Source organism: Cydia strobilella, chromosome 4 (genome assembly GCF_947568885.1).
Source record: "Cydia strobilella chromosome 4, ilCydStro3.1, whole genome shotgun sequence".
Lineage (NCBI taxonomy): Eukaryota > Metazoa > Arthropoda > Insecta > Lepidoptera > Tortricidae > Cydia > Cydia strobilella.
Genome location: NC_086044.1, coordinates 6,049,672 through 6,077,280, shown reverse-complemented (window position 1 = coordinate 6,077,280; position 27,609 = coordinate 6,049,672). Strand labels below are relative to the sequence as shown.

The window sequence follows — 27,609 nt, the reverse complement described above, 5'->3', positions numbered from 1 at the left end:
AGTACCCACAATACAAGCCTTCTTGAGCTTACCGTAGGACTTACTCAATTTGTGTAATAATGTACCTAACATATTTTAAAAAAAATTGACAGCAGGTTTTTGACAACAATCTGTGTCATGTGTCATTGTGTCGCTTTCGAGCTTATTTATACGTTAACCAGCATGTCGCTTCGGAACACTAATTTGAATGTCCACGTGATGGACAGTCAGGGAAATGCGTTGGTCGTGTCATTGTCTGCCTCGGAATAAGGGCAGACTGTGCAAATTAATCCGATAAACTATCAACCTTATATACAGATTTGAAGATTCAAATTATAATGTCAGTTGTGATACGCTGCCACACTTTTTATTGGAATGTATAACAAAATAACACGAATAAAACGATGTTTAATAATTCACTGTTATATTATGATCAGTAAAGTATTATTTTACAATCGACCGTTAGGATTCGAACCCCTGACACGACTGGACTCTTTTTAAGTCGGATGCCCGTCCTTTTTCCATCCACCCTCTATATCGAATAATCAACTGTCAACAGTGTCAACTTTTTAGGGTCGTCTACCTACAACTAAATGTTGGTAGTAGGTTACCTTTATTAGAGAATAATGTTACAGTTGAAAATCGTATTTATTTCAAAATATACTTGGTTACTGGCCGCAGAGGCGTGATAAACTGCAGCGAGCTTTCTCTATCAAATTTGTAGAATATTATTCAATTTGTTTTCAGTTTTACATTATGTGCAAGTTGACGAGTTTCAAAAAAGTTGAAAAAGTTCTTGTAAGTAAATTTAAGGACAAAGGAAATTAAGAAAACTTTCATTTTCGATCTCCACTACACCTAAAACAAAGTCCCTCGCCGCGTCTGTTTGTCTGTATGTATGTATGTTTGCAATAAACTCAAAAATTACTAAACGGATTTTTATGTGGGTTTCACCTATTATCAATAGTGATTCTTGAGGAAGGTTTATAATTTGTTAAGGTTTACTCGTGCGAAGCCGGGCGGGTCGCTAGTATAAAAATATGAGGTTTAAGAATTTTTTAAATGTGGAAATTATGCAATTTTGGAAACTTTTCTACGGCACAACAGTTGAAATTTAACTCTTTTTAATTCTATCCACGTTTCCAAAGTCGTGTGCTATTGTTTAAACAAGTTGAATTTGCATGATTCTGTAAGTTCATGTATATGTAGCATGACTCATGCCAAACATCCAATTTGTTCATCATCCTATAATATTTACGTCATTTAAACAAGGTGTTGTTTCGTATGACTGATAAAAAACAAGTACCGTATACGAGTGGCATTCAAACTGTTAGAAATGTGATATAGTTCAAATGCTGCTCAATGTCAGTAATACGAGTTTTTGGAATTTTTTGCCGAGTATAATAGATGGGAGCGTAATGTTTTTAACCAGAAACAATTTCGCAGAGCTACTGGACCACCCCAGGAGTCAAGACACATCTGTGATCGGTGCGGCAAGAAATGCCGATCAGCCATTGGTCTTTACAGTCACCGCAGTCGATGTAGACTGTAGACATCAGATCTCCTCAAATACCTCTAGTCGCTGCAACTATCATCTGTAAAGATGCTGTGGCCAATGATGATGAATGTTTTTAAACTGTAGATACATATATTAAGTAGGTACGTTATAGGTAGCCTTTAGCTTAAATTGTTAAACGTGTTTAAATTAGACTCGTCGTGGGAAGGAACGATATAAACTAGAAAATTTAAGTAATCAGTTAGATTTTCTATATACGCTAACTTAAACTAACTAGGCACTACAAATATATTCCTACATTTGACCCAGTCAATGGTCGAGTTGAGTAATAATTTGACCAATTAGCGACAGCTTGACGGCTGGTCAAGTTCATTCATAAACATTGTCGAACTGCGCTCTTTGTGCAAAGATTTTGCAGTGACAGTCAAATTCAAAAGTGACATAAAAACCCCCCCCGTCACCCGTTGACCACGAACGCTGTAAAGAGTTCGAAACGTCGGGATGTATTATAAATTCAATATACGCGATATAATCCGTTTTCATAGTTTTATTTCATGAGTAACTATCGCGGTAACCGAAGACAATATTATGACATAAAAAAAGTCAAATTCAAAAGCGGCGGACGACTTATAGTCTTTTTCGAACAGCATGGGTACGGTGACGTCGGTGACAGATGTCATCTCAGTAATATTTTGTCCGATTTTGCGTTTTAAGGTTATATGGATGACATGTCACCGTGCCCATGCTGTTTGAAAAATACTATAGACTGGTGATTTAGCGACTCCCTTTATGTAAACTATCAATGATGAGCATTACCAAAGCACCAGTCAATGGCACCACCTATTTTTGCAGAAAAACCTATATTGCTGCCTTAAAATAAGGTAGAAAGTGCGGGGAGCCGTCATTAGAGTAGGTACAATCAGCAGCAGACAGAATAACACGTTCAGAATGATCTACACAGAATCTTATTTTCTTGACATTAGAGTCCATGTGTAGATCATTTTGAGCACTAGGCCCGCGTAGCTACTTCTGCTGCTGACTATACTAGTTACCTACCAACTTAACCGTAAAGATGACTTTCGGATGACGGCTGCAACTTTGCTGGTGCAGCGTGCAATCTCCTTGATAGGTATAGTCAACATGAAAAGTAACGGATTAGACTAACAGGCGTGTTCCAAACGTTAATGCGATTAACCATTAACCAGACAAATTGAACCGTAAACTGTCCGGTTCAATTTGTACTGGTTAATGGTTAATTGCAATTAACGTTCGGCCAACACTGTTCCACAGGCGTATTTAACAGGCTTTTTGAATCTGATCTGTCAGTGTCAAAAGTAACATTTCTTCAACCAAAAATGCCTACGTCAGAATACGCCTGTAGGTACGTGCCAAAAGTGTCAGTCTTGAGTCGGACCACGCTAAGTTAGCATACCAAATGCTACGTCAAGTATGGAACTTATAGATAATGTGTAAAGTAAGTTTGTGCAAAGTAGCGTGGTCAGAGTCTAATATTCTCTTATGGGTAGCTTAACAATAGGTAGAGGTAGTTATTTGTTTTACAAGGGGGCAAAGTTGTTGTTTAACCTCTCGTGCTAATATTGATACCCGAACAAGCGAAAGATTCCAAAATTGTACCACGAGCGTAGCGAGTGGTTCGAAAAATTGAATCTTGAGCGTTGCGAGGGTTTCAAAGCACGAGGGTTAAACAAATTTTTACCCCGAATCAAACAAAATTTTTTTTTCACCACACCAAACCAAACAAAATATTAACTGTAAGATATCAAACAAAATGAAACAAAGTCAAATCCAAATGAATGTCATTAAATATTTATTATTTAAAATAATCATTTAAAAGTCTACCAGCTAACATAAGGAAACAACTCAAAGTTTGCATCTGATTACTTTGCAACATACATGTGGATAAAATGCAACTTTCTCATCAGTTTTTAAACACCAGCTGGTGTGGTGAAAAATATATAATGTCTCAATTATATGTAGGTACCTAGGTATAACAATTATGCTATACATCTATTTAAAAAAAAAGGATGGCAGATGGAGCGTTGTTTCATCCGCTACTATTTATGTTGACTATATACATACTACTGCGCAATCCGAATGTCACCTTTATGTGGTTTTCCTAACTAAGAAATAAAGCTTTTTAGTAGGCATCACTACCCTCATATTTTTAAATAAAGTTGTGTGCGGCAATGTTTTGCTTTAAATCTTTCTAGCACCAAATAAATGTTTGATAAAAGAAACATAGATACCTAATTAAATGCCAACGGGCAGTGATCTGTAACCTTTTTTCATAATTAATAAGTATAGGTACATATTACATAAGTAAATGACACAAACTAGGCTGACGTGAAAAACTTTTGAAGAAAATTATACTGCGTTGATAACATTTTCTTTTATTTTCTAAGATGCCCTTTAGCAGTATATCATGCCATAGGTAAGAAGAGGTACACATTTTTACCCACCTCTTTAGGATCCGAACACCATATCCCACCACATCTGATACACTCATCGCAAGTTGTTTTTTCTACGCTGAAAACGTTGTGGCACTCCAGTGCACAACCAAAATGAATCATAAACACTAACACCAGAAAACACCGTAAACTCATTTTTATAGTCATTACAAAAACACTATGAGAAAATATAAAAAGACCGTTAACACTTTTAAATTTCGAACTTGACGTTATTCGAATATCGGTTGAAGTTCCGCGAGCGTTCGAATTTCGAATGTGGAATGAGCGCGCGCGCTCTCGTTCGATGTTACCGTCGCACTGACGGTTGTCTGTAAGTTGCATTTCTTGAGTAGCGCGAGAGAGATGAATCATTCTGTATACAAAATTATACATACGTATACATTATGTATAAGGTGTGCGCTTAATTTCCTTACCATAATCGCCAAATCGGTAGAATTTATATTGAGATGTCACGGTGAGACATGTAGGTAGCTACCATTTAAAGTACAATAACATTGAACTTGGAAGGTAGATACAAGATATTGTTTTATAATTCTGATCAGTAGATAATTAATCATTTTAATGATAATAAACATTCGTATTATAAGTTGACAATACAATAGGTACATTACAAATCCTCTTTAGACCTCAAAATAAAGGACCACATAAACCTAATACCTACAAAACATTGACATTGGTACAAAAGATTGAGGGAAACAACAGGCGGTCTTAACGCTAAAGAACGATCACTTCCAGACAACCTTTAGATTTACTTACCTATATTTAATTGGCATTTTAGTCGTGGCATGTCATCGATCGTTTCGTTTCATCGTAGCGTAGAGACATAAAAGCCATCCTTAATTATAACAACTATAACAAGTAAAACCTCCCTTTAGAGCGTTTTTACATTGCCCGATCCGATATCGGATGTCGGATGGAAGTAAAATGTAACATATGTTTTCTGTATTAATTTATTCATTTAATAAATCATTATCTATTAGTAAAAAAACGATAAATAACGCAGAAAAGGCGGACTTGATGCTGTTACGTGCCTCTTAGGCGCCCTCCGACATTCGATATCAGAAAGGCGCTTCCGATCATTTCAGCCATGTCGGAGCCCCCAGTCAGCTGTCGGACTGATACCTAATATATAATATTTTCACCTCAGCAGCTCGAACAAGCCTTCATTCGTCACTTCCTGGAGTGAGGAAAGTGCGACTTTCCTCACTCCAGTGACTGAAACAAAGTAGCTTTTTAGGGTTCCGTACCCAAAGGGTAAAAACGGGACCCTATTAGTAAGACTTCGCTGTCCGTCTGTCCGTCTGTCTGTCTGTCACCAGGCTGTATCTCATGAACCGTGATAGCTAGACAGTTGAAATTTTCACAGATGATGTATTTCTGTTGCCGCTATAACAACAAATACTAAAAGGTACGGAACCCTCGGTGCGCGAGTCCGACTCGCACTTGGCCGGTTTTTAATTTAGTGAAGGCCATGAACTGCCACTTAATACTTTTATTACTTTTTTTTTCTCTGTATTATTTTGTGTAATTCGAACCTATAATATGTTCTCACTACTGAGGTGAAAAATTATGTGTGCAACACGAGAGCAAAGTTATTTTACATCTCGTGTTTTTGAGTCGCTCGCTACGCTCAAGATCTCGCTTCTCGCTCGCTCGCTTTGCTCGTGATTCAATTATAGAATCTTTCACTTTCTTGGGACTCAAAATAAACACTCGCAAGAAAAACCAACTTTCCTCTCTTGTTGCACAAATAACTATTGTTTGTGTGCGTATATGTAGGCATAAGTTTTAATGTAGTGTGCGTGACGGCTATAAAGACGGCGGCGCCGCCGCGGCCTCACTATCCGATCGGATAATGTGAAAACGCTCTTACTTGTTAGTAGCATTTAGGATGGCTTCTCTTACGTCTAAAGTACTTATGATGTTTTTCTGTTTTTTAATGTCTTGTACACTAAGCTAAGGTGTGCGGCATAGAATAGCCGTTTTTAAGTAGAGATCGGCTCTATCTAATACACTGTTTCTATATGCCAAACCACTGCCAAACACTTAAAAGGATACTATTTATACTACAGTGCGGTTGCTCGATCTACCGGCCTGATTCAAATTTTAATGAACGTCAAAAATTATATCTCGATACGATATGGATAATAAGTATGTAAATGCAAGATGGATGATCGCTCCACTTTGGCGTTAAAAGTAACACATAAACATTACATTACATTACATTTACTTATATGCCCACTGGCAAACACACATTTACACAAGCTTAAAAAAAGGGCAAAAAGTAATTAATTAAAATAATGGCCATAATGGGTTTTCGATGATTTGCTGCGATATTGTTTTGCGTCAAAAGTGACGTCACATTTGACACTATAAACGAAATAACACCAAAAATTAGATCTCGATACGATATGGATCGGATCCGTCAAACGAACTAATATACCTAAATATTATTAGTTCATGGAGAATTTTCAGGATTCGGACCAACTAATATATACTACTTCTGATTTGAAATCCAACACCGTGGTCAGAAAATAACGCCTAGTATAAAAATAATAGCATCATTTTATTACAAAGAAACTTGCAGCAGGCAGGCTTCAGAGCTCGCCTCGCCCCTTCATTTGTTACGTAGTATTAAATTTATTCACAATACAATACAGAAAATACATATTATATTATAGTATAGGTAGGTACTAGAGTCTGCAGTTATGGAGTGGTGCTTTTGGGTAGAGCCTTATCCCTTTAGCCCCTAAATCCAAAAAGAAACGTGTCATCCGCCACCAATACACACTGGTCAATTTTCTCCTATTTTTTAAATACTTATGTATGTATGTATGTATGTAGGTATAAACTCTTTATTGTACAAAACACAGAACACAAATATGGCACAGAAATAGGCAGTACAAAGTACACATACACATACAGTTATATTAATCACTACAACTTATAAAGTCCCCCGCCCGACGCCGCGTCTGTCTGTCTGTATTCTGTCAGGTAAACATACCTCATGAGGATCCCCGCACCATATCCCACCGCACTGGATGCACTCGTCGCAAGACTCGCAAGTATCGCACTTCATTGCAGTAGTAGAGTTCATTATAACTAACACTAACATAAGAAAACATTGTAAACCCATATTGATTTGATAAATTAATATAAAAGAAAAAATAAATTATTAAAAAGTTCAGTCTCGAGTCCGTCCAGCCAGTCGCCCGATATTTTAACAATATACCTAAACGTTTAATGATAAATTTATTTAAAATAATAAACAATATTTTCAAATGTGCAGTCTTGTGTCCGTCCGTCCAGTCGCTTGTTTAACACTGAATGTGTAATAATTCGGCCAATTCAGGATGATAAAATTCTTCTTTCGTTCATTATCTACTTCTTTGTCACACATATGACGAATTCGGAGCGATTTGATGTCTCAAGCGTTTTCAGCTGAAATCATCTGACAATTACACTTTGACAATATCTACCTACGACTACAGATTGTGATCCTCTTATTTAAAGTAGGTAAATAAACAAAAATACCGGCCAAGTGCGAGTCGGACTCGCGTACGAAGGGTTAAAAAAAGGCAAAAAAATCACGTTTGTTGTATGGGAGCCCCACTTAAATATTAATTTTATTCTGTTTTTAGTATTTGTTGTTATAGCGGCAACATAATTACATCTGTTAAAAATTTCAACTGTCTAGCTATCACGGTTCATGAGATACAGCCTGGTAACAGACGGACAACCAGACAGACAGCGGAGTTTTAGTAATAGGGTCCCGTTTTTAACCTTTGGGTACGAACCCTAAAAATATTATAGGACCATTTTACACAGATCTATCTAGATAGATCCCACAGTAGGTAAGGTCAGTAAGGCTTTTTCACCTCAGCAGCTCGAACAAGCCTACTTTCGTCACTCCCTGGAGTGAGGAAAGTGCGACTTTCCTCACTCCAGGGAGTGAAACAATGTAGCTTTTTAATTTAGTGAAGGCCACGAACTTCATACTTTTATTACATTTTTTTTATGGTACGGTACGGTACGGTACGGTAAGGTACGGTACGGTACGGTACGGTCCGGTCCGGTCCGGTCCGGTCTGGTCTCGTATCGTATCGTATCGTATCTTATCGTATCGTACATATTATAATACTTTTTTTTCCGTTTATTCTGTGTAATTCGAAATATATTTTAACCTTTAATATGTTCTCACTACTGAGGTGAAAAATTATGTGTGCAACACGAGAGCAAAGTTATTTTACATCTCGTGTTTTTGAGTCCCTCGCTACGCTCAAGATTCTACCTTAGAATCACTCGCTTCGCTCGTGATTCAATTATAGTATCGTTCGCTTTCTCGGGACTCAAAATAAACACTCGCAAGAAAAACCAACTTTCCTCTCTTGTTGCACAAATAACTATTGTTGTGGCCCACAAGTCCAACAACACAACTCACCTCACACCACCAGCACACACCACACACATGCACAGTACAGTCAGCAGCAGAAGTTGCTAAGCGGGCGAGGTGTTCAAAATTACCTTGACACGCTCTTATTCTCTATATTATTATTTTTAATTATTATTATGAGCCCATACTGATACGACTGCTGGGCAAAGGCCTGCCTTTTATTTCTCCACGTATTCTTTACATATCTTATATTTTTGATACACGGATAGGTAAGTAGGTAGCTATTTCGAATCCGGGACCTCCGCCAACGCACCCTTGAAATATTTATACCTACCGTAAAACCTCCCAACTATAGAAATTAAGTATCAATATATCAATACCAAAGTTCCTTTTGGTTTACTCCGAGTTTTTTCTTCCATTTATAAACACACCTTGCCTTAGAACTACAAAAAATACAGTTAAAGACACACCTGGACGAAAAAAAAATACAGTTAATTTTGGACCACAGTTGGGAGCTTTGGACTATAGTTGGGAGGTTTTACATATTAAGGGCCTGTTTCACAAAGTCTGAGTAAAGTATTGGATAGCTTAACTTTAACTTGTATAGATGTTTATCTACCAATTAAGCTTAATTGAAGATTGTGAAACGCCAACGATGACTTTATTCGTCAGATAAGTGGCAAGTAGCTTATTCAGGACTTTACTTGGACATTGTGAAACAGGCCCCGTAGACAACATGCCAATCGCTAACGCTACGTAGCGAACGAAACGCAACTGTCACTGTCACACTAATATGGAAGAGTGATAGAGAGACACAAAGCGATTCGATGGCGAAGCGATAGCGATTGTCACCTTGGCTAGGCCGGCAGGCCCGACTAAGAGCAAGTATAATAGAGACCCGATTCTCTTTCTAATAATCGTACCTACTCGACCCTAGGGTTGAATTGCACTAAAACCGGTTTTGTCTTGAAACCAGATTTGTCCCAGTTTTATGGGACCTTTGACAACCATCCGTCGGTGTCAAGTCAAGCAAGGGGAAAATGACAATGATAATGATTCTTTAGTACCTACATAATAATAAGTAAGAAATTAAAATTATGCTAAAATTTAATCACTTACAAAATAACTGCATTTTTTTGGGAGGGCACTTCATACATATTACATAGGTACATGTTAACTAAATAAAAAAAAATCTAAACATCTTTTGATACCTAGGTATCTTATTGTCTATTATGCGTTAAGCAAAAAAGTCAAACGTTTCTAAAATAAATGCATATTGACTCAAATTAAATAATGTGTTAAATAATTCTTTATTGACATATCGAGGTCTGCAATATCAATAAAAGGGAGTCAAATGTTCTACTACAGTGGGGTTGAGGAACGTTTCCTCGTTGATTCAGTGAAACACTGTTGCTTGATTGCGATTCAGAGTCCCCAGTGAGTCGGGGATGCTCCGAGTGAATTGCGATTCTCGTTTGTAGCTTAGGGAATGATTAACCCGTAGTAAGCTTGTTGCGTGTGAGCCGTGTGCTCCGTTAGTGGCATTGTTTCAGCCCGTATGTGGCATTGTTTCAGCCCGTATGTGGCATTGTTTCAGCCTGGCATTGTTTCAGCCTGTATGTGTCCACAGTAGTTGACGTCGCTGCGAGTCAGTCGTACTGCTTCACCAAGTGAGGTAGACTTAGAACAGCTCTTCCCTCAAGTCACTGCTTTACTGCGTAGAAACGGACTCCCCACTTTGCCAAACAAGCTCACGTATTTATACAACGACATTCAAAAACTTCACTTGCGCGATGCAGAACATTGGTCTGTTTTAGCGCCTTTATGCACTTCAAAGTAATAATTTTTAACATTTTATGATTTATATATACATTTTGTATCGATCCCAGAAGAAAATAACCCGAAATGTAGCTTAATAATAATTTTAATTTTTAAACTCACCCTTAGTGAGGGATAGCGCTATGTGCCTGTTGTTGGAAAGACAGGGATGGCGTCAAATGTAATAAGAAGCTTGTCAACAGTCGCGCCATCCATTATTGATTTTTGTAACTACATTTGTCGAGCAATTTTATACAATATTATTTTATATTTAAACTTATAATATTGTATTTGTTATTCAAGTTCTTTGATTTGCTTTACAATAACCCGATACTAATTTAATCTAAGATACAATTGTGGGTGAAGAAGCGATATCAATTTCAACAGAAATATCGAGTATCTAAATTTAGACACACGTTTTGAGACGAATAGAGATGCATTTATTACCTTTTTTTAATAAAATATAACAATATATGAAGTTCTAAGCCTCATTATTAAAATTAAATATAAATACGTAATATAATCTAAAATAATGCTCTTTGCAAGTTAATCGCTAGAATGAAATGCTGTAATAATTTTGTCAGGCGTTATAAGATCCGACCACAAAGTCTTACCGTCTTACGTATAGGTTTAATAATTACTTACTAACTCAAGTATCACACACAATATACCAAGCATGTCATGGTTATACCTCTGTTACAAACTGTTCAATATATACCTACTAGTAAGTACCTACTAGGAATAGTAGGAACACTATTAGGTCTACCGTTTACCAAGGCGGTCGGTAAGAAGCAAGTACGAAATTATTATGGTCAGCCACCCCAAAACCAAAACTCCACCACCTTTTTCTAAAATATCACTGCGCTACTTATGTAACCGGATGCAATAAAGGTTTTTTTTTGCATTTTTAGTCTGTTTCTAAATCCGTAAAGTTTAGGTTATTCAGGATTTATTGAGCCAATTTTATTATGAGGTAGGAATGCTATAATGGGGGATAAAATCTTATTGATAATTTTATTGATTGGAGTGATATAAAAATATCAGATACAAAAAACTATAACCTAATGGAACCTACCTGCAAATATTCTAATGAAATATTATTACTTATAGGAGTTACGCTATGCCACGTCTAAGTAAATTACTCATTAACCACCTACATGAGGTACCTACCTAACCTACCTTTTCTAGTGGTTACAGATATACCGGGTGTTTCCTGTAACAGGAGCAATAAATTAAGCTGTAGGCTAATATACTCCTCAAACTGATCAACATTAGTTCAGAAGCTTTTAAAAATAACTTGTGTTTTGATTTTTTTACACTTTAAATTTATTCTAGGACGCAATGTATTGCAAAATTTGTTATGTTTAAAGGGTGACAAGTGACAAGCAACGTCAAACACACAGATGGCAGCGTACATTGAAAATAATATTTAATTGGTATGAAAAAGGACACTGATGGGCACCGATTGCGAACCATTGTGGTGTCACTTGTAACGGACATTGCCCGTGACATCCAAATAATAGCTACATTACATTTTTGACAAAACTTGTATTTTTTCATGTTATTATGGCTGGAAAACGGCCACGATCGGGGAAAACTATAACTCTTCTAAACATAATGTGTACTTTTCAAACATAAACCGTCTTTTCTCGTCTAGTGACAGCAATGACACCAGTTGATTGTGCGACAAGAAAGCAAAGCAAGAAAGCAAGAAAACCGACATTGGCAAATTCACCCTGTGCAAAATTGCGGGGCCAGATAGCCAATCAGTTGCACGGCGCCATCTCGTTTAACTGTCAGAAGCACGAAATTGTCTTAGATTTTATGCATCTTACTCCACTAATGTATCTTTGATGATAGGTTACCCATTCACAATTGAAAGAGATAGACATGATAATTTTGTAGTAGGTAAGTTTCGTCCATTATAAAAAAGGCAAACTAAACTAGCGTAGCACACGCGACAGTCTGTTAAACATGGGGTTCGTGAAATTAGCCGTAGGTTCTTTATAGATTTGGTTGATGTTCGCAACGTCGCCTGACTCGTCCAGCAACTTGTTGAACCTCTTGTACTCTCTGGCGTCGTACATGTCTACTGCCACCTTCCAGATGATCGCGGTCAACAGGCCGATCAGAATTATGACGCCAATGGCGCTGCCTATAGCGACTGTAATGAAACAAAAAATATTAATTATCTCACAAGCATTTTCATTCTTTTAAAATAGGGAATATTACGCGAAACTTTGCGTAGGGGACGCTACTACCACAATCTGACGGTTTATCGCGAAACAAGAAAATCGAAATTTCGTTATCTAACATCTCTGTCACTTAAACCAGCCATAAAGAGGCAGATAGCAAAATTTCGGATTCGCGTTTCCCGGTAGGTCCTCTGTAAACAAACCGCCTTGATGCATCAATGTCATATTTTATTATCTCTGAAAACTTATCAAAAAACTGTTAAAGGCACAGTAAGTTACTCTATGGTTTACTAAATGGGCTAGTGCTGCACTCTGGTGGCACAACATTACAGTAATACCCCTTATTAAATGGCTTCAGTCCAGTGGGACTCTTTCGCCAGTGTCAAGGTCTTAGGGAGCTTTAAATACGACTAAAATTGTATGGTTAGTACAAGACAGTGTACGGTGATTTAATTAGCTCTTGTAAAGCGAAAGCTGGACTTTACAAGTAGCACGTGGACTACCGGCCGTTGACTCCAAAATGGAGGTTAAACGCGTTACAAGATTAATTCTCCATTGACTGCATACTACCACATTATTCTACTACTGTATAATAAGCTATCGATATTTGACTGTATTATTTTACACCACCACCAATGCATGAAATAAAGCACCAAAAAATTAACAGAGAAACGTAGACAACAGTTATTTATAGACACAATTTCTAATTTAAAACCCGTATAAAACTATAAAGCTAGTCACATGCTAGTGCTTCATATAAATTCCATAGTAGCAAAATCGTTTTGACAGTTCGAAAAAGAAACTAATTTGACTATTATTAGTAGTCAAATACCCTATATTGATGAGCAAAAAACAAGACTATCAAGATGGCCCTCGAACCGGAAGTCCCCACAAGCCACTGGTATGAAATATTGCCATACCAAACTTAAGTGATTTTGATATTTGATATTTCCTTTGCATTTAAATGCAGTGCAGCAGTGCTTCAAAAAAGTAATTTTATTAAGATAATGATTTTAAATCTGCCAACTTTGACGTTTCCTGCAGAAATCAGTTTGGAGTAAATATTGCTGTGCAGCATAGAGTTACTAAATTAATGGCTATAAATTTATTCGTTAGGTAGGTAGGTACTACCTACCGAAAATTCCCTCTAGGTTTATTACGTCATACAGAATAATTATTAGGTACTCGTTGCGTTGGTACCATAAATGTATAAACAAGGACAATAATGACTATAATTGAAATGTCTATAATTAATGTTAAAATGGTGGAAAACAATATTAGCAATCATTTCTAAAGAAATATATAAATCATATATAAATATATAAATCATTTTTAAAAATAAATTACTTATCGCTAATAATATTTTTAAAGTATTTATATTTTTAAAGTAAGTACACTAAATACAAATAAAATATTTCTTACTCCACATATTGGCACGGTCGGGTTCCTCCAACTCCTTTTGAATGATAATGTGCAAATTTTTATCCTTTCTATAATATCTGTGCTTATAAATAATAGATTTTCCATCATCCCGGAGTATTGTGCAGCGTTTTGCTAGATGATACTTCGGTGTATTGATTTCTGTTTTATTTACGAAAAAAACGTAGGTGTTCTTTGAGTTATACTTTTCGTCGCATGCTTCTTTCGTTGTCTCGTTAGTGGACACGCATAATACGTATTTTTGTAGCTCTTTGCACCTGTTCACATCACAGTCGTGACAGTTTTCGCAGAAGGCACCGTGATAGAGGTTGTCTTTGGAATCTAGCCTGGTACAATTACATTCACCACATTGGCATATGCCGTTGCCGGAGCAAATCTGAAAATTATATGATACAAATAGTTATCGTACGTAATCGGTATAGTTCGTAATGTCTGCGTTTCACTAGGTAGGTACTTATAAAAAAACTTCTTTTGTTGCGTCAGTTTAAGGATAGTATATGACTGAGCCTTAACAAATTAATGCAAACACAGCGTAACAATAACAAACCGCCTAATGATAAGGAAAATCATAGAACTTAAATAATATACCTACTATGATATGAGTAAAGATGTACAGATGTAGTGCATAATTGCTTTCCATCGTATTTTATCGAAAACGTTCGTATTTGTCATGCTACTTCAGTCAACCTGGGTACTTTTTGTACCGAGACTGACTGAAATGGCAAGACACGTTCGTTCGGCAAAGCAAGGCAGATCTCCGTGAGCTCGGCATTGGCGAAAGCTGGCGTTATATCGCTCTGGAGTCCAGAGTCTGGACCGAGCAAAGTGGCGTGCACTTGTGAGGCCAAGACTCATTTTGGGTCATCGCGCCAGCCAAGTAAGCAAGTATATATATTATCCATTAACCTCTTGTCTGTGTATGATAAGCATCCTGAACGAATTTTTTGTTACCGTTTTTTTTCGATTTTTAGGGGTCCGTACCTCAAAAGGAAAAAACGGAACCCTTATAGGATCACTCGTGCGTCTGTCTGTCTGTCCATCTGTCACAGCCTATTTTCTCGGAAACTACTAGACCAATTAAGTTGAAATTTGGTACACATATGTAAGTTTATGACCCAAAGACGGACATGTAACGTAAACAAATGAATTTTAAACACGAGGGCTACTTTTGGGGGTAAATGAGAAAATTTAAAAATAAAGTTTTTCAAACTACATCGCGTTACATATCAAATGAAAGAGCTCATTGTGAGAATCTCAAATATATATTTTTTTATTATTTTAGGATAAACAATTTAGAAGTTATTCAGGAAAATAGGCAAAAAATGACCATTAACCCTCTTTATCTCCGAAAATACTGGGTCTAAAATTTTGAAAAAAAATACACAAAATAGATCTTTATCTATAGATTACAGGAAAACCTACTAGAACTTAATTAGGACTTAATTACTTAGTTTTTGATCCGACCCCTACGGGTTTTTAAAGACATTTCACTTACGTTTCACATAAAAAATACATTGTTTAAATTGTGTAATGTACGGAACCCTTGGAACTCGAGTCCGACTCGCACTTGGCCGGTTTTGACCATCACATTGTCACCACATAATTGTCATTACATATGTTGCTGGAAATTATACTTTCCAGATGGTCTCTCGACAAAATTGTAGCAACAAAGCCCCTGTTATCAAACTTGTACCTAACCTAACCATTTGTTACTTACTTCTTCAGAATAAGGGGCACGACAGTCGTCATCTTTGAGGGGGCACTGGCACGCGTCGCCCGTGTAGTCCTTGAAACACTCGCATTTCTCTTTGATGCACTTGCCGTTGCCGGAGCACAAGAGCCGAAGGTCGTTTCCCTTCGTTGGGGCACCCTTGAGGCACGCCCTTTCGTCGTACTCGCAGAAATCACCAGAGTAAAATTGATTGCAGGTGCATTTGCCGCAACTGAAAACAGATAAAAATATGTAGAGAGTACTTACTTGCTTGGTAGGTATAAAAAAAATAGTTTACCTAATTCGTTTTTGTTTCTATTTTGTTCCAAATGTAATCAATGATCATAAATTTGGCGTAACAAAAACAAACTGTTAATGGTTCAGAAAAAATACTTTTTTTAAATGTATTTTGTGTGCCGTGTTGTTAAGTAAATAGTAATAAGTAAAGCACAAATTCCATGTAATCATAATTCATATAATGTTGCACTTTTTCTTTTAAACATAAATGAACATACAAGTGAATGAACTGAAATTATATCGTATCGGTGCAAATTATATTTCGTCAACTATAACAAGAAGCATCATTAGATTTTAAGCATAAAAAATGTATAACTACAAAATGTCACATCAGTTTGAGTTAGGTTGAGTAGGTATATACTTAAAACCAGTGGCTCTTTTTTTGCCCGAGTTAAAACGGAGCTAGACCTTCGCTAAAGCTTCGGTAAATTAGTTCGGTATATTGGATTAAAGTAAGCAAGCTGTTCAGTCTTCCTTTCATTATTTTGATAATTAGTAAGTCAACGTATTATCAACTTACCTACATGAACCTCTGTCAATACCACTACATAGGACCGTGTCCTCACGGTGTGCTTTACATTTGTCTAAATGCTTGGTAGAACTTCCAATGCAGTCGCACGTGTCACCAAATCTGTGAAGTTATCTACGATGAGTACCTACCTGGGTCAAAATTATTCTCGTTGTCTTGTTTTTGACTTTGTCACGCTTGTGTTTCCGTCTTCTATCACATAAATTAAAAAAAGTCGAATGCTATCGCATGTCCTTCTGGCTTTATATTTTAAACTAGCGACCCGCCCCGGCTTCGCACGGGTAGTTCAACTAATTTACACAAAACCTTTACAAATTATACATATAAACCTTTCTCTTGAATCACTCTATCTATTAAAAAAACTGCATCAAAATCCGTTGCCTAGTTTTAAAGATCTAAGCATACATAGGGACAGACATACATACAGAACCGAAAGCGACTTTGTTTTATACTAAGTAGTGATGAGAAAAATTAAAAACTAAATTTCATCTCATACATAAAGCTCCACTACGTCACATTTTTTGGGGACAAAAAACAAGAAAGCAAATAATTTTGGCCCATTTATTACTTACCAATTTTTTACAATCTGACGAAAAGGGCGAGAGCGGATTGGTGGGACTCTTCACGAATGAACTCTTAGTATTACGTAGTTGCTTTTCTGTTTCTTTTTTTACATGGGCCTCCAAATAGTCCAAATCGTCGATAATCTTTAAATTAATTAACTACTAACAAAATACTTTATCGCTTACAGTAAAGTACATAAATAAATATAGATAAACATAGAAAGATTTAAACATTGAAAAAATGCAATACTTCTATTGAGTCACTCATGACTCAACATACTAAAAACGGACCACTAACGTTTTAAACTTTGAAATTGGTCGAATTAATATAATATGGAAAAAATGCTCGCCCTCCTCATGTAAAACAAATTTACGTACCGGTTAGGATTACAATCACAAATCCCACATACTAAAGTACCGCTATTGCTGCACTCTATCGCGTTCGGTTTTGGCTTTTTCTCGCAATCGCATTCGCATAAAGTTTTAATAGTTATCTTTACAGTCTCGGCCAGCCCATCTGGCTTAATCGTGATTGTATTATTTTCTTCCTTTTTCAGGCAATAATCAGCAGTGACTGTGACTTGGATCTGGGTATCACTGGCATGCGCCACTTCGCAGGTATCTTGGACAGTACAATCCGGTGTCAATGTGATTAGAACATTTTCCGGTCCTGAGACATCCATTTTAACGTTGCCTAGTTTCCTCTGTAAAATAAACAACCATAAATAACATGAGAAGGTAGTAACAAACTGAATTAAACTGTATGAATACGATTACTTACCGTATATACGTCAGCAATTGTTTTAGTTATATTGGAATTTTCGTTTAACTCAATTACTTCTGCCCCTATATCAAGCCTGTCTGCTAAAGCCTTGTATTCGGGTATAACACGGTTCTTAACGTTGAAAATAACAATAATATTTTCACGCTTGGCAATTTTTCGTATTTGGTTAACCGTGGGGTAGTCTTGTTCTAATTCAAGAGTGTAAGCACCATCTTTGTTGAGATGGCACTCCATGTCATTGAGTTTTGCTGCGCCGACAATTTTTCCATCACCCGCGCTATGGTATGTGGCATCGGTGCACAATACTATGATCTTCCTGGAATTTTCTCTCCAACCGATTTCATCTTTGCAGGCCATAACTTGCATCAGCGCATCTAGGCCAGCTTCGGGGGCCTCATAGTTAGCTCCGGTCCTAACATTTTTAAGAACTTTCTCGAATCTGTCTCTCTGTGTAGTGAGATTAAGATGATGTTTGAAAGCATAAGCATAGTGGATGTTGGGACTGAAAAAAAAGTTTCCAGTATTTTTATAGACTTTAAAATAAAAGTTGTCACTTCTTTAAATCATAATTCTTTTTTATTTTCATAATTACGTCACTTGGTATGTCAGTTACTCCATGAGAAGGGTATACAACTGTGCCAATGATCGGTAGGTAACTTAAAAATACAAATGTTGTTATATAGCTAGCTTTAAATCGTATACTAAAACAAATACCTATCTCCAGGTCTTATGTTATGAATACTTATGTAGGTACCTAATATTACATGTTAATTGTAAAAGTTACATTTAAATAATTGAGGTATGGTTCTACTGCAGTTAGAGGAAATAATATTTTCTTTTCACAATATGGGGTATTACTGCAATTTTCTGCTACCAGAGTACAGCACTAGTCCCTTTAGTAAACCATAGAGTAACTGTGCCTTTAACAGTTTTTTGACAAGTTTTCAGAGGTAATAACATTGATGCATCAATTCGGTTTGTTTTTAGAGGACCTACCGGAAAACGCGAATCCGAAATTTCGCTATTTGCTTCTTTATCGCTCGAATAGTTACGCAAGAATGACAGAGATCTAGATAACGAAATTTCGTTTTTCTTGTTTCGCGATAGACCTTTAGATTGTGGTAGTGGCGCCCCCTACGCAGAGTTTCGTGCAATATTCCCTATTGTAAATGACTTAGCGGTGTTAATATACTTACTCTGCAAAGGGCAAAGCCGGCTTCTCTATAAAAGTGCCGACTCCTAATCTCACGTTATTTGTAAACTGATTTAATCTTTTATAGATTTGTTCCCCCTGCTTTCTTAGCATTTGTATAGTATTTCTCATTGTATATGAAGCATCCATAAGATAATATACGTCTAAAGGATAATCCTTTGCGGGTTTGTAATCGATCGTGAATTGTTCTGTCTGTCCAGGTCGAATTGATATTTTAAGTTCCTGAGGAGCTAGCTGAACCACCTTTTTTGGGTCTGGTGTGATGCGGTCATTCCTCAAAACCTCTTTGGGTTTGTTATGTATCGGGCTATGCACGTTTTCACTACACCAGGAGGGGTTTATCGTATTGTTTGATTGGCATCTTGGCCCGATATGATCTGCCTGAAATTTTATAAACAGTAGTCAACATAATATAAGTATTAGGCGCTTCACTGTAACCACACAGAAGCGCGCCACATTTATATCTTACCTATAATATAGTAATATATGAAATGAATATTTCAATACATTCGTTACTCGATCATTTGTCAAATAAAGATGTTATTAACTTTTCGTTTAGCTCAGCTTAAAATACCGTACCATACCGTATACAGTTTTCAATACCGTAAACTTGCTCAAAATTGTCTACCATGCCAAGCATTGTCCGATTTGTAGAAACATGACTACTGACTAGTGACTACCAATGGTTTTCATAAAGCGCAAGCTCGGTTCTCCATACAAACGTAGTTCCGCTCTCATTTTAAAACGACTAGCTAGATTGCTCTGAAACTGTACTTACAATAGTATAAGGTATAATATCTATGTCTGTAATTAATGTAGCTACAGATACCATAGTTAAAAAAATACAGCGAATTTAATAATGGGGCAAATGCATTTGGTCGGGAAAATGTATTTTTATGATATAGGAGGCAAACAAGCAGACGAACCGCATGATGGTAAGCAATAACCTTCGCTAAAGGACACCAGAGAGGTTGCAAGTGCGTTGCCAGGATTTAAAATGGGAGTACGCTCTTTTCTTGAAGGTTTTAAGGTCGTATCGGTCCGGAAATACTTGCGGCGACACTTCATTCCACAGTTTAGCTGCGCGAGGCAGGAAGTTTCTGGAGCACAGTCGAGGACTGCCAACTATCTAAGTGGTTAATTAGTAATTGTTCATACCAGGGTATGTATGGCGTAGTAGGTAATGTAGACGAAGTTAAAGGTTATATAGAAAGACTATATAATTTTCGTCAATTTACAATATTCGAGCCTTATTAAGAGTTACTTACAGCAGGACACCATGCGCAGTCAACTGATTCAGCTATACATTGTGCACAAGTTTTACCATCACACTTCGCCGCTTCACAATTCACGCAATATATCAATATCGCCAATGTTACTTTAAGTATAATGGACATGGTAAAGAATTAATGATAATTACTGAAGTATCAGCAACATGACCGAATTCAGGTAATTACAAACCGTTTGTGTCTCTGTTGGGAGGATAATTTCTTACATTTATAAGTAACTAAGTATTTGTATACATCGGTGACATCAGCGCAATAGGGTCATTTTCCTGCACCTAATCTATAACTGTAATTTTAAGTATGGCTTCATCTCCTGTTAGGTTTTATTCGATTATGACTGAAGTCCAAATCTTACTATGTGTGTAACCTATTTCTATGCATCTCGCTAGTAGTCGTCACATTATTGAGAGCAAGATGTATATTAAAAAGTAAGTTGTGCAGACGTTAGCGAATATGTCACTGTCAAAGTTGTGGTAGCCGAGTGGTAGCCGTAGGTAGTATAAGTAGTAGGTACTCATACTCATAATGCTCATACTCACTAGTCACTACTACGATCCTGCTTACGAAGCTAGAGGTCCTAGTTTCGAATCCCTGTAAGGGCACTTATTTGTATGTTTATCACGAATATTTGTTTTCTATGTATAAAACTTCTCCTATTTAGGGGCTAGGTCGATCTTTATTTTAATATTGTAACTAAATATTTATTATAATATTAATTTAAAATAATGTAAACCCTGTAGCTAAAGGGGAAAAAACGATATTAGTAGTTTCCTCATACCAATATTAACATGTAGTTAAGGGCAAACAAGCTGTATTGTCCTGTTAATCATTTATTTTACACCTAACACTGTAAGGACCACCCTAATTCCAACGCACGTAGGTATGTTATTTACGTAACAATACGAACCCCCGTACGAAATAGTATCGGTGTGTCCTAGCAAACCCTGTTGCCACCGGTTTACTTAAATTGGGATGAAGTAGCACCTAATTTGATTATATTAATTTCAAACTTAAAGGGGCCCACTAACTATCAATCCGCCGGACGATATCGGCCTGCCAGTTGTTCGGAACTGCCAAATTTTTCTTCTAAATGACAGGCTGATATCGTCCGGCGGACTGATAGTCAGTGGCCCTCTTTATTGCGCAATAAAATAGTACAAAATACATGCTTCATTCCTAAAGGCATGCTCTCCAAAGTACTTACAAATTAAATGAAAGTAAAAGAAAAGCTTAAAAAATGCATACGTACAAGTACATAAATGCAGAAGTAACTGTCTGTCTGTTAGCTCTTTACGCTTAAACCGATTTAGATTTTATTACGGACTCATTCTACGCATCAGACGAAGACGAATATACAGTATAAGTACTTAATATAATTTTGCATGTAAGTAATAAACTCGAATTACTTAAGCGTCGTTATGTGCAAAATTAGTCTCGTAATATTATATTCATAAGAAATATTAAACTTCCTCTTAAACGAACCATATACTACAAATACAAAACTACGGTTAGCCGCGAAATCACAATTCCGCGTAACGCAGAAGCATGAATAAGGAAGTGTTGTTTTTTGTTTTTTTCGGCTGCCAGTTACAGCAGGTATTTAACGATAAACTGCAAAGTTGCAAGCAGAAAAATAACTGTCATGAGTGCATTACGGACTCGACGATGTGTGCTTGGTGCTCTGCTGATGTAAGTTTTACACTTTCTATTTAATGCTCTCTTTGTGAGGCGATTTGACTTGATAGAGTGACAGGTATAGCTATAATGTTGATTTCCCTTACACTAACCTCAGATAAAATATATAACGATGATTTGATTTGCAGAACTTGAAGCTTAGCGATAGATGTCAGCCAGCCGATTCAGAAGACGCAAGAGCATGCCCCGCAGAATATTCCCACAGCCCAAAGAGCAATGTTGTAGTAGACGATAAAGATAATCTCAACTTCTCCTCGGCTAACCAACACTCTATACAAATAAAACCACAAAGAATCAAAATGAAACTAAGAGTGGGAGAGCAAAAGAAATTTTATTTCTATTATAAAGCTGTTGAAAATTTCCCCGTTGACTTATATTTTTTGCTCGATGCTTCGAACACTATGAAGAGAGTAAGAAACGACATTTCCAAAAAAAGTAAAGAAATATACGATGCAATGTATAATTTAACAACCGATATTCAATTAGGATACGGAACCTTTATAGATAAACATGTTTTTCCCTTTCAAAAGTAAGTCCTAGATTAGCTACTATTTATTTTGCTTCTGCCGTTAAAATTATTGAGTTAATTTTACAACAATTTAATTAATTTAATTTCAGTAATATGACAAGAAAATGCTACTCATTTAAGCATAATTTGAATCTGACATCCCAATTAGAGGAATTTCAAACAGCCTTAAGTGACACTATTTTTGAAAAAAACTACGACTACCCAGAAAGCGGATTGGATGGCTTAGCACAAGTCATGGCTTGCCAGAATAGGATTCAATTCAGGAAACAATCTAGAAAAGTAATTATATTAATAACCGACAGCCATTCCCACCACGCTGGAGACGGGCATATGGCTGGAATTATAAAACCATACGACGGCGAATGTTACTTGAATCAAGAGGGATATTATACGAAAGAGAAAGAAATGGATTACCCTTCCATTGGCATGATAAATAAGCTGGCGGCTGAGGATCAGTTTACCATCATTTTTGTGGTGACTTTGGAGTATAGCAAACCGTATCAAGTCCTAGCTGACGCAATACCTGGAGCGCTCGTGTCGACCTATGATAAACGTACAATTTCTGAAAAGTTGAATAAGTTTTACAAGGTTTGTTTAATGTACATCATTAGTTAAAGCTCAAACGCCTTTATGTTTTGTGTAATTGAAATGCTTTTTAATTTGACGTACCTAAATTCGTACCTTTTTAATTTGACGTCCTTGAATTTTGGTTATTTATTTACTGTATTTAAACAGAAACCCTCCTTTTGATATGTCGTTGACAATTCTAAATGTAAATGGCTTATAATAATTTGATCAATGCTTCTATTGCAGCACATTAGTAATAATATACTTCTAGATGTAAACATGTTGGCTGAAGACAAAGATAAATTCGCAATTACGTTTGATCCGGATTGTAGCCAAAAATACAGTTGCAAAGTTGTATTGGGAGAAGAATTGCGTATAGATGGACTAATAAAATTAAAAACATATTATGGAAAAGATAATATCACCGTACCTATTGTACAGAAGGGATTAAAAGAGGCTCTGAATTTAGATATCCAAATAATTTCCAGATGCGATTGTGAATTTCTGAATCATTCAAGCTATCAAATACAATCAAGTTTTTGTAATTCAGCCGGCGATTTACAGTGTGGCATATGCAGTTGCAATGAAAATAGGTCAGTACCTATAAATAAATAGTTGTTCATGCATCAGCATATAAGTGCTTGTTGTTTGGGTTGTTTGTAAAGAAAATTTCATAGTGGTGTAAAGGATAAAAACAGTAAGTATAAATAAGTTAGGGACACTAAAAATCAAGAGAACATTGATGATTACAAAGAAAATATCTATACTGGAAAACTCACAAAAATCTTATTAAAAAAACATGCGAGAAAACCGACTTTAACCGGCGGTGATAACTCTTAGTTTTTTACCATGGCACTTTGGCACGGAGCACTTAATTATGAGAAACATCAAAATAACAGTGTGATTAAATTTTCAGAAGCGGTCCAACATGTGCGTGTATCGAGAATAATTCTACGAGTGGACTATCGGAGAACTCGACCCACTGCTTTGACGAAGATGGCGCTGAGTGCAGCAAAAATGGCAACTGCATTTGTGGGGGCTGCATGTGTAGGCCAGGGTAGTTTATGCTACAAGTATTTACTGATCAGTAACCGCATGATTTTGTGAGAACGTTTTCAAATTAAAGTGCACAACGAAGCTCGCAAAAACATATGTCACATAATATAGGAGGGAAATTCGAACTTACATTTGATATCAAAATGATGTCGATTCGTCCGTGCATCTTGCTTGTATTGGCACAAGCAAGATGCACGCACAAAATATGTACGAACAAGTACGAGCAAAATGCACACGCGAATGATAACAAAATGTCATCGAAATACCTACATGTTCGAATTTATTTTTTGCGCGCTACGTTGTACAAGATATTATTCCAGGGGGCTGAGCACGGTCGCATGTTTATCGCCTGTCACCATGCCTGTCACGTTCTAACAAGTATGGAAGTGCGAAAGTGACAGGCGATGAAAATGCAACCATGCTGCCACTGCCACCGTAGGTGACCGTACGAATGGTTTCAAGAGAATTGTCATCGTAGACAGCTGATGAGCTTGATGAATCTTAAACACATCGCAAACACGCAAACACGGTTTTTACAGATTCGCTGGGCAGTACTGCGAAGTGCGAACCGACAATTGCCAGAGAGACGACACCGGGGCGCTCTGTTCCGGCCACGGGAGGTGCTGGAACGGCACATGTGAGTGCATCAAGGGCTCGTGGGAGGGGGCCAAATGTGAATGTTCTATGTCAAAAGAGCTATGCATGGACGATCATGAAAATGTGGGTATAGAAATGAAAGTTTGTGATACCCTAAAAACGCAGTAATAAGACGTAGGTACCTACAAAGAAAAGCAATTAAGCAATGTCAATCGCCAGGTTTTAAGTACAAGATGCGCTGTACGGTACCCTATACCGGTACCGGAGGCCACCATGATGATGATGATGATGATAAAGTAATCCTACGATAATTTACTCCACTTTGTACCGTTACTTGCGTTAACTTGACAAGGGAAACAGGCGCAAAAACGCTCTGTTTTATAGCATGTAGTGACGGAGTTAGGTATCTATCTCTGTCACTATATGTTGTTAATATCTATTTATAACTGAAAATGTTTCAGGTGTGCAACAACCGTGGCAAATGTAAATGCGAGAAATGCAAATGCGACCCATTGCCTAAATGGGACGTCCGCGACTACAAAGATAAACATTGTGGCTTATGGTGCGACGATTGCCACACACGACAGTGCCTCGCTCTCATCGACTGTGTGGCATGCTATAACCAGAAGAACAGCACAGAAGACTGTCGGGTAGAATGTGGCAATAAACTGGCTATAATCACAGATGCAGACCAGAGCATTGATAACGTTTGCGTGAATGCTAGAGTATCGTTTGGGTGCTACGCAAATTTTTCGTATTTTTACAACGATGATGAACAAGGAATTGTCTTGTATCGGCTGTCGGAGCCGAATTGCAACGAGGAATATTACAGTAAGTATTAATACGTATATCATTTTAAGTTTTAAGAGCACTGCCAAAAATGTGGCAATCTAACTTTACGTGTTTTTAGTCAAGGATCAACGCAAAGCCCTAATCCCTTTATTTTAATTCTAGTTTCTCTAGAATGTATTCTGCCTAAGGTATATCTTTATATTAACAAATTAAATCCCTAAGGCTCGTAGTGATGGTTAATACACATACCTATTATGGTTCTTATTTGTATTTTCTATACTCAATAGTTTTGAATCAATTAATAACATTAGTTATATGTATAACTGCCCAAAATCACTTCATGACCATTTTAATGGCCAAGTAAGTAACAGCCCGAAATTAAGGCTCAATTATCCTTAACTTTTGGTAACATAAGATAAAATCAGATGGGATAAGAGAAACACTGGGGCAAAAGAAACACTAGTATGAAATCCTCATACTGTTTCTCTTGCCCCGAGCAATATAAACTATGTTTCTCTTACCCCACCTGACCTTACCACTTCTGTGTCTATGAGTGTATCATCATTCATCAACTGTTTCAGAATACGGCGCGATATCCCTCTTAAGCGCGCTAGTGGTGGGCCTCATCATCATATGGGGACTCAAGCTGCTGACTGACGCGCACGACCGCGCCGAGTACGAGCGCTTCCTGCGCACTGATGACGATGGCGAGGCCGTCGAGAACCTCATCTACAAGCAGCCTACCAACGTGTTCCGGAACCCTAACTTTAAGAGGTCCTTTAGTTTCCGGTGATTTTATTGTAATACGTAAATACTGAACAAATAAAATTATACCCTAATTATGTCTTTACTGTATTTTCTTGTAACGTGAATAACGTGATACGTGATATTGATTTGAAAATGTTCCAATCTTGTCTCGTTTTGTACGTTCGGGCTTTGGTTCGGGCCCTGTACCTGTTGCACAAAATAGTATTGTAAGTTTTTTTTTTGATTCTTTAAACCTGGGAGTCATGGAGACTACATTCTATACCATCCATACTGGGAGTTTTAGCAGTGCGCTAAGCCACCCCCGTAATACAAAAATTACATTTGTCTATAACTACCTATACATATATAAATTAGACTATCTAGTTATGTAGGTAACATTCTACAATGAGGAAAAATAAATATTAAGCAGATCCTTGGCTTCATCAGATGATGGTGAGGCCAAGGCACTGTTACACCATCCTACATTGCTACTATTACTTATTGTAAGTTTGTTCACATTTATTTAACACTAGCGACCCGCCCCGGCTTTGCACGGGTAGTTCAACTAATTTACAAAAAACCTTTACAAATTATACATATAAACCTTTCTCTCGGATCACTATCTATTAAAAGAAACCGCATCAAAATCCGTTGCTTAGTTTTAAAAATCTAAGCATACATAGGGACAGACATACAGACAGCGAAAAGCGACTGTTTTATACTGTGTAGTGATATAAATAAAACTCGTTAATGGCTTTTTAAAGGCTTTCCTTTTACTTTTAAAATTTCTTGCTTAATTACACAATTCGCAATAAATACAACACACCAGTATAAAAATATACAAATAAAAGCACGTATAAAATACCTAATTTTGTAAAATATATCACACCGCCTTCAGCCATTATATTGTATTGATAAACAGTATTTTGAAATTTTGAGATATTCCTGAGTAAGTAGATTTACAATTGTTCTTAGTGTCAAATTCGTTGTCAGAAGTCTGCAAACACTGTTTCTTTATCTTCCTCTCCTTCCTTCTTCTTCCTTCTATCCTTAACTATTTAACTACCCGAGGTCTCAAACATAAATATTTTTATAAGGCCTACAATAGTTATAAATGAACTCGAGATCACATTTGAATAATTTTCAAGGAGATAGTAAAAGTGTAAAGCGAGTAATGGTAGAGGTACTGCCATACTAGCGCTAAAGAGGCTTGAAATAATAAGGGTTCAAAATTCCAGTGCCATGATTTGGTTTCATTTTACTTTCTGTTCTGAGTACAATAGAATATCATATTTCAGCTTTTAATAACATAAAACAATAATTTCACTACTAATGCAATAAAACAAAATGGATTCCAAAAAATTAAATAAAAAACGCACGTAAATAAAAAGTAGATTTTTGGAAAATTAGATT

At 36.8% G+C, this 27,609-nt stretch overlaps 3 protein-coding genes across 3 annotated transcripts in view; 1 reads left to right on the top strand and 2 right to left on the bottom strand.

Annotated features, from left to right (window-relative positions):
• LOC134740985 (integrin beta-1-like) overlaps positions 1-4,279 on the bottom strand; it is a 34,198-nt gene extending 29,919 nt beyond the window's left edge. The window contains exon 1 of the mRNA XM_063673681.1: positions 3,976-4,279. Coding sequence (XP_063529751.1) covers positions 3,976-4,131 — 156 coding nt within the window. The 5' untranslated portion in view covers positions 4,132-4,279. The remainder of the gene's footprint in view (positions 1-3,975) is intronic.
• Positions 4,280-12,101: 7,822 nt separating this feature from the next.
• Positions 12,102-20,395, bottom strand: LOC134740535 (integrin beta pat-3-like). Its single transcript, XM_063673046.1, has 8 exons — positions 20,196-20,395; positions 18,911-19,308; positions 17,712-18,216; positions 17,309-17,634; positions 16,359-16,469; positions 15,548-15,773; positions 13,813-14,206; positions 12,102-12,359 (listed from the first exon to the last, which is right to left on the bottom strand). The coding sequence occupies exons 1-8, from the start codon at positions 20,322-20,324 to the stop codon at positions 12,139-12,141; spliced, it is 2,310 nt and encodes a 769-aa protein (XP_063529116.1). The 5' UTR covers positions 20,325-20,395; the 3' UTR covers positions 12,102-12,138.
• Positions 20,396-21,753: 1,358 nt separating this feature from the next.
• LOC134740534 (integrin beta pat-3-like) lies at positions 21,754-26,251 on the top strand. The gene is made up of 8 exons (XM_063673045.1): positions 21,754-21,902; positions 22,037-22,437; positions 22,527-23,025; positions 23,251-23,597; positions 23,921-24,061; positions 24,600-24,780; positions 25,119-25,488; positions 26,031-26,251. The coding sequence occupies exons 1-8, from the start codon at positions 21,759-21,761 to the stop codon at positions 26,240-26,242; spliced, it is 2,295 nt and encodes a 764-aa protein (XP_063529115.1). The 5' UTR covers positions 21,754-21,758; the 3' UTR covers positions 26,243-26,251.
• The last annotated feature ends 1,358 nt before the right edge of the window (positions 26,252-27,609 follow it).

Excerpts from the sequence above, each read along its gene's own strand:
- LOC134740535 (XM_063673046.1), bottom strand. The coding sequence starts at position 20,324 with ATGTCCATTATACTTAAAGTAACATTGGCGATATTGATATATTGCGTG. Across the intron at positions 17,635-17,711 it reads CAATTGCTGACGTATATACG|AGGAAACTAGGCAACGTTAA; the intron begins GTAAGTAATCGT and ends TTTATTTTACAG. Across the intron at positions 14,207-15,547 it reads GTGCCCCTTATTCTGAAGAA|ATTTGCTCCGGCAACGGCAT; the intron begins GTAAGTAACAAA and ends TATAATTTTCAG.
- LOC134740534 (XM_063673045.1), top strand. The coding sequence starts at position 21,759 with ATGAATAAGGAAGTGTTGTTTTTTGTTTTTTTCGGCTGCCAGTTACAG. Across the intron at positions 21,903-22,036 it reads GTGCTTGGTGCTCTGCTGAT|AACTTGAAGCTTAGCGATAG; the intron begins GTAAGTTTTACA and ends TTTGATTTGCAG. Across the intron at positions 23,598-23,920 it reads TGCAGTTGCAATGAAAATAG|AAGCGGTCCAACATGTGCGT; the intron begins GTCAGTACCTAT and ends TTAAATTTTCAG.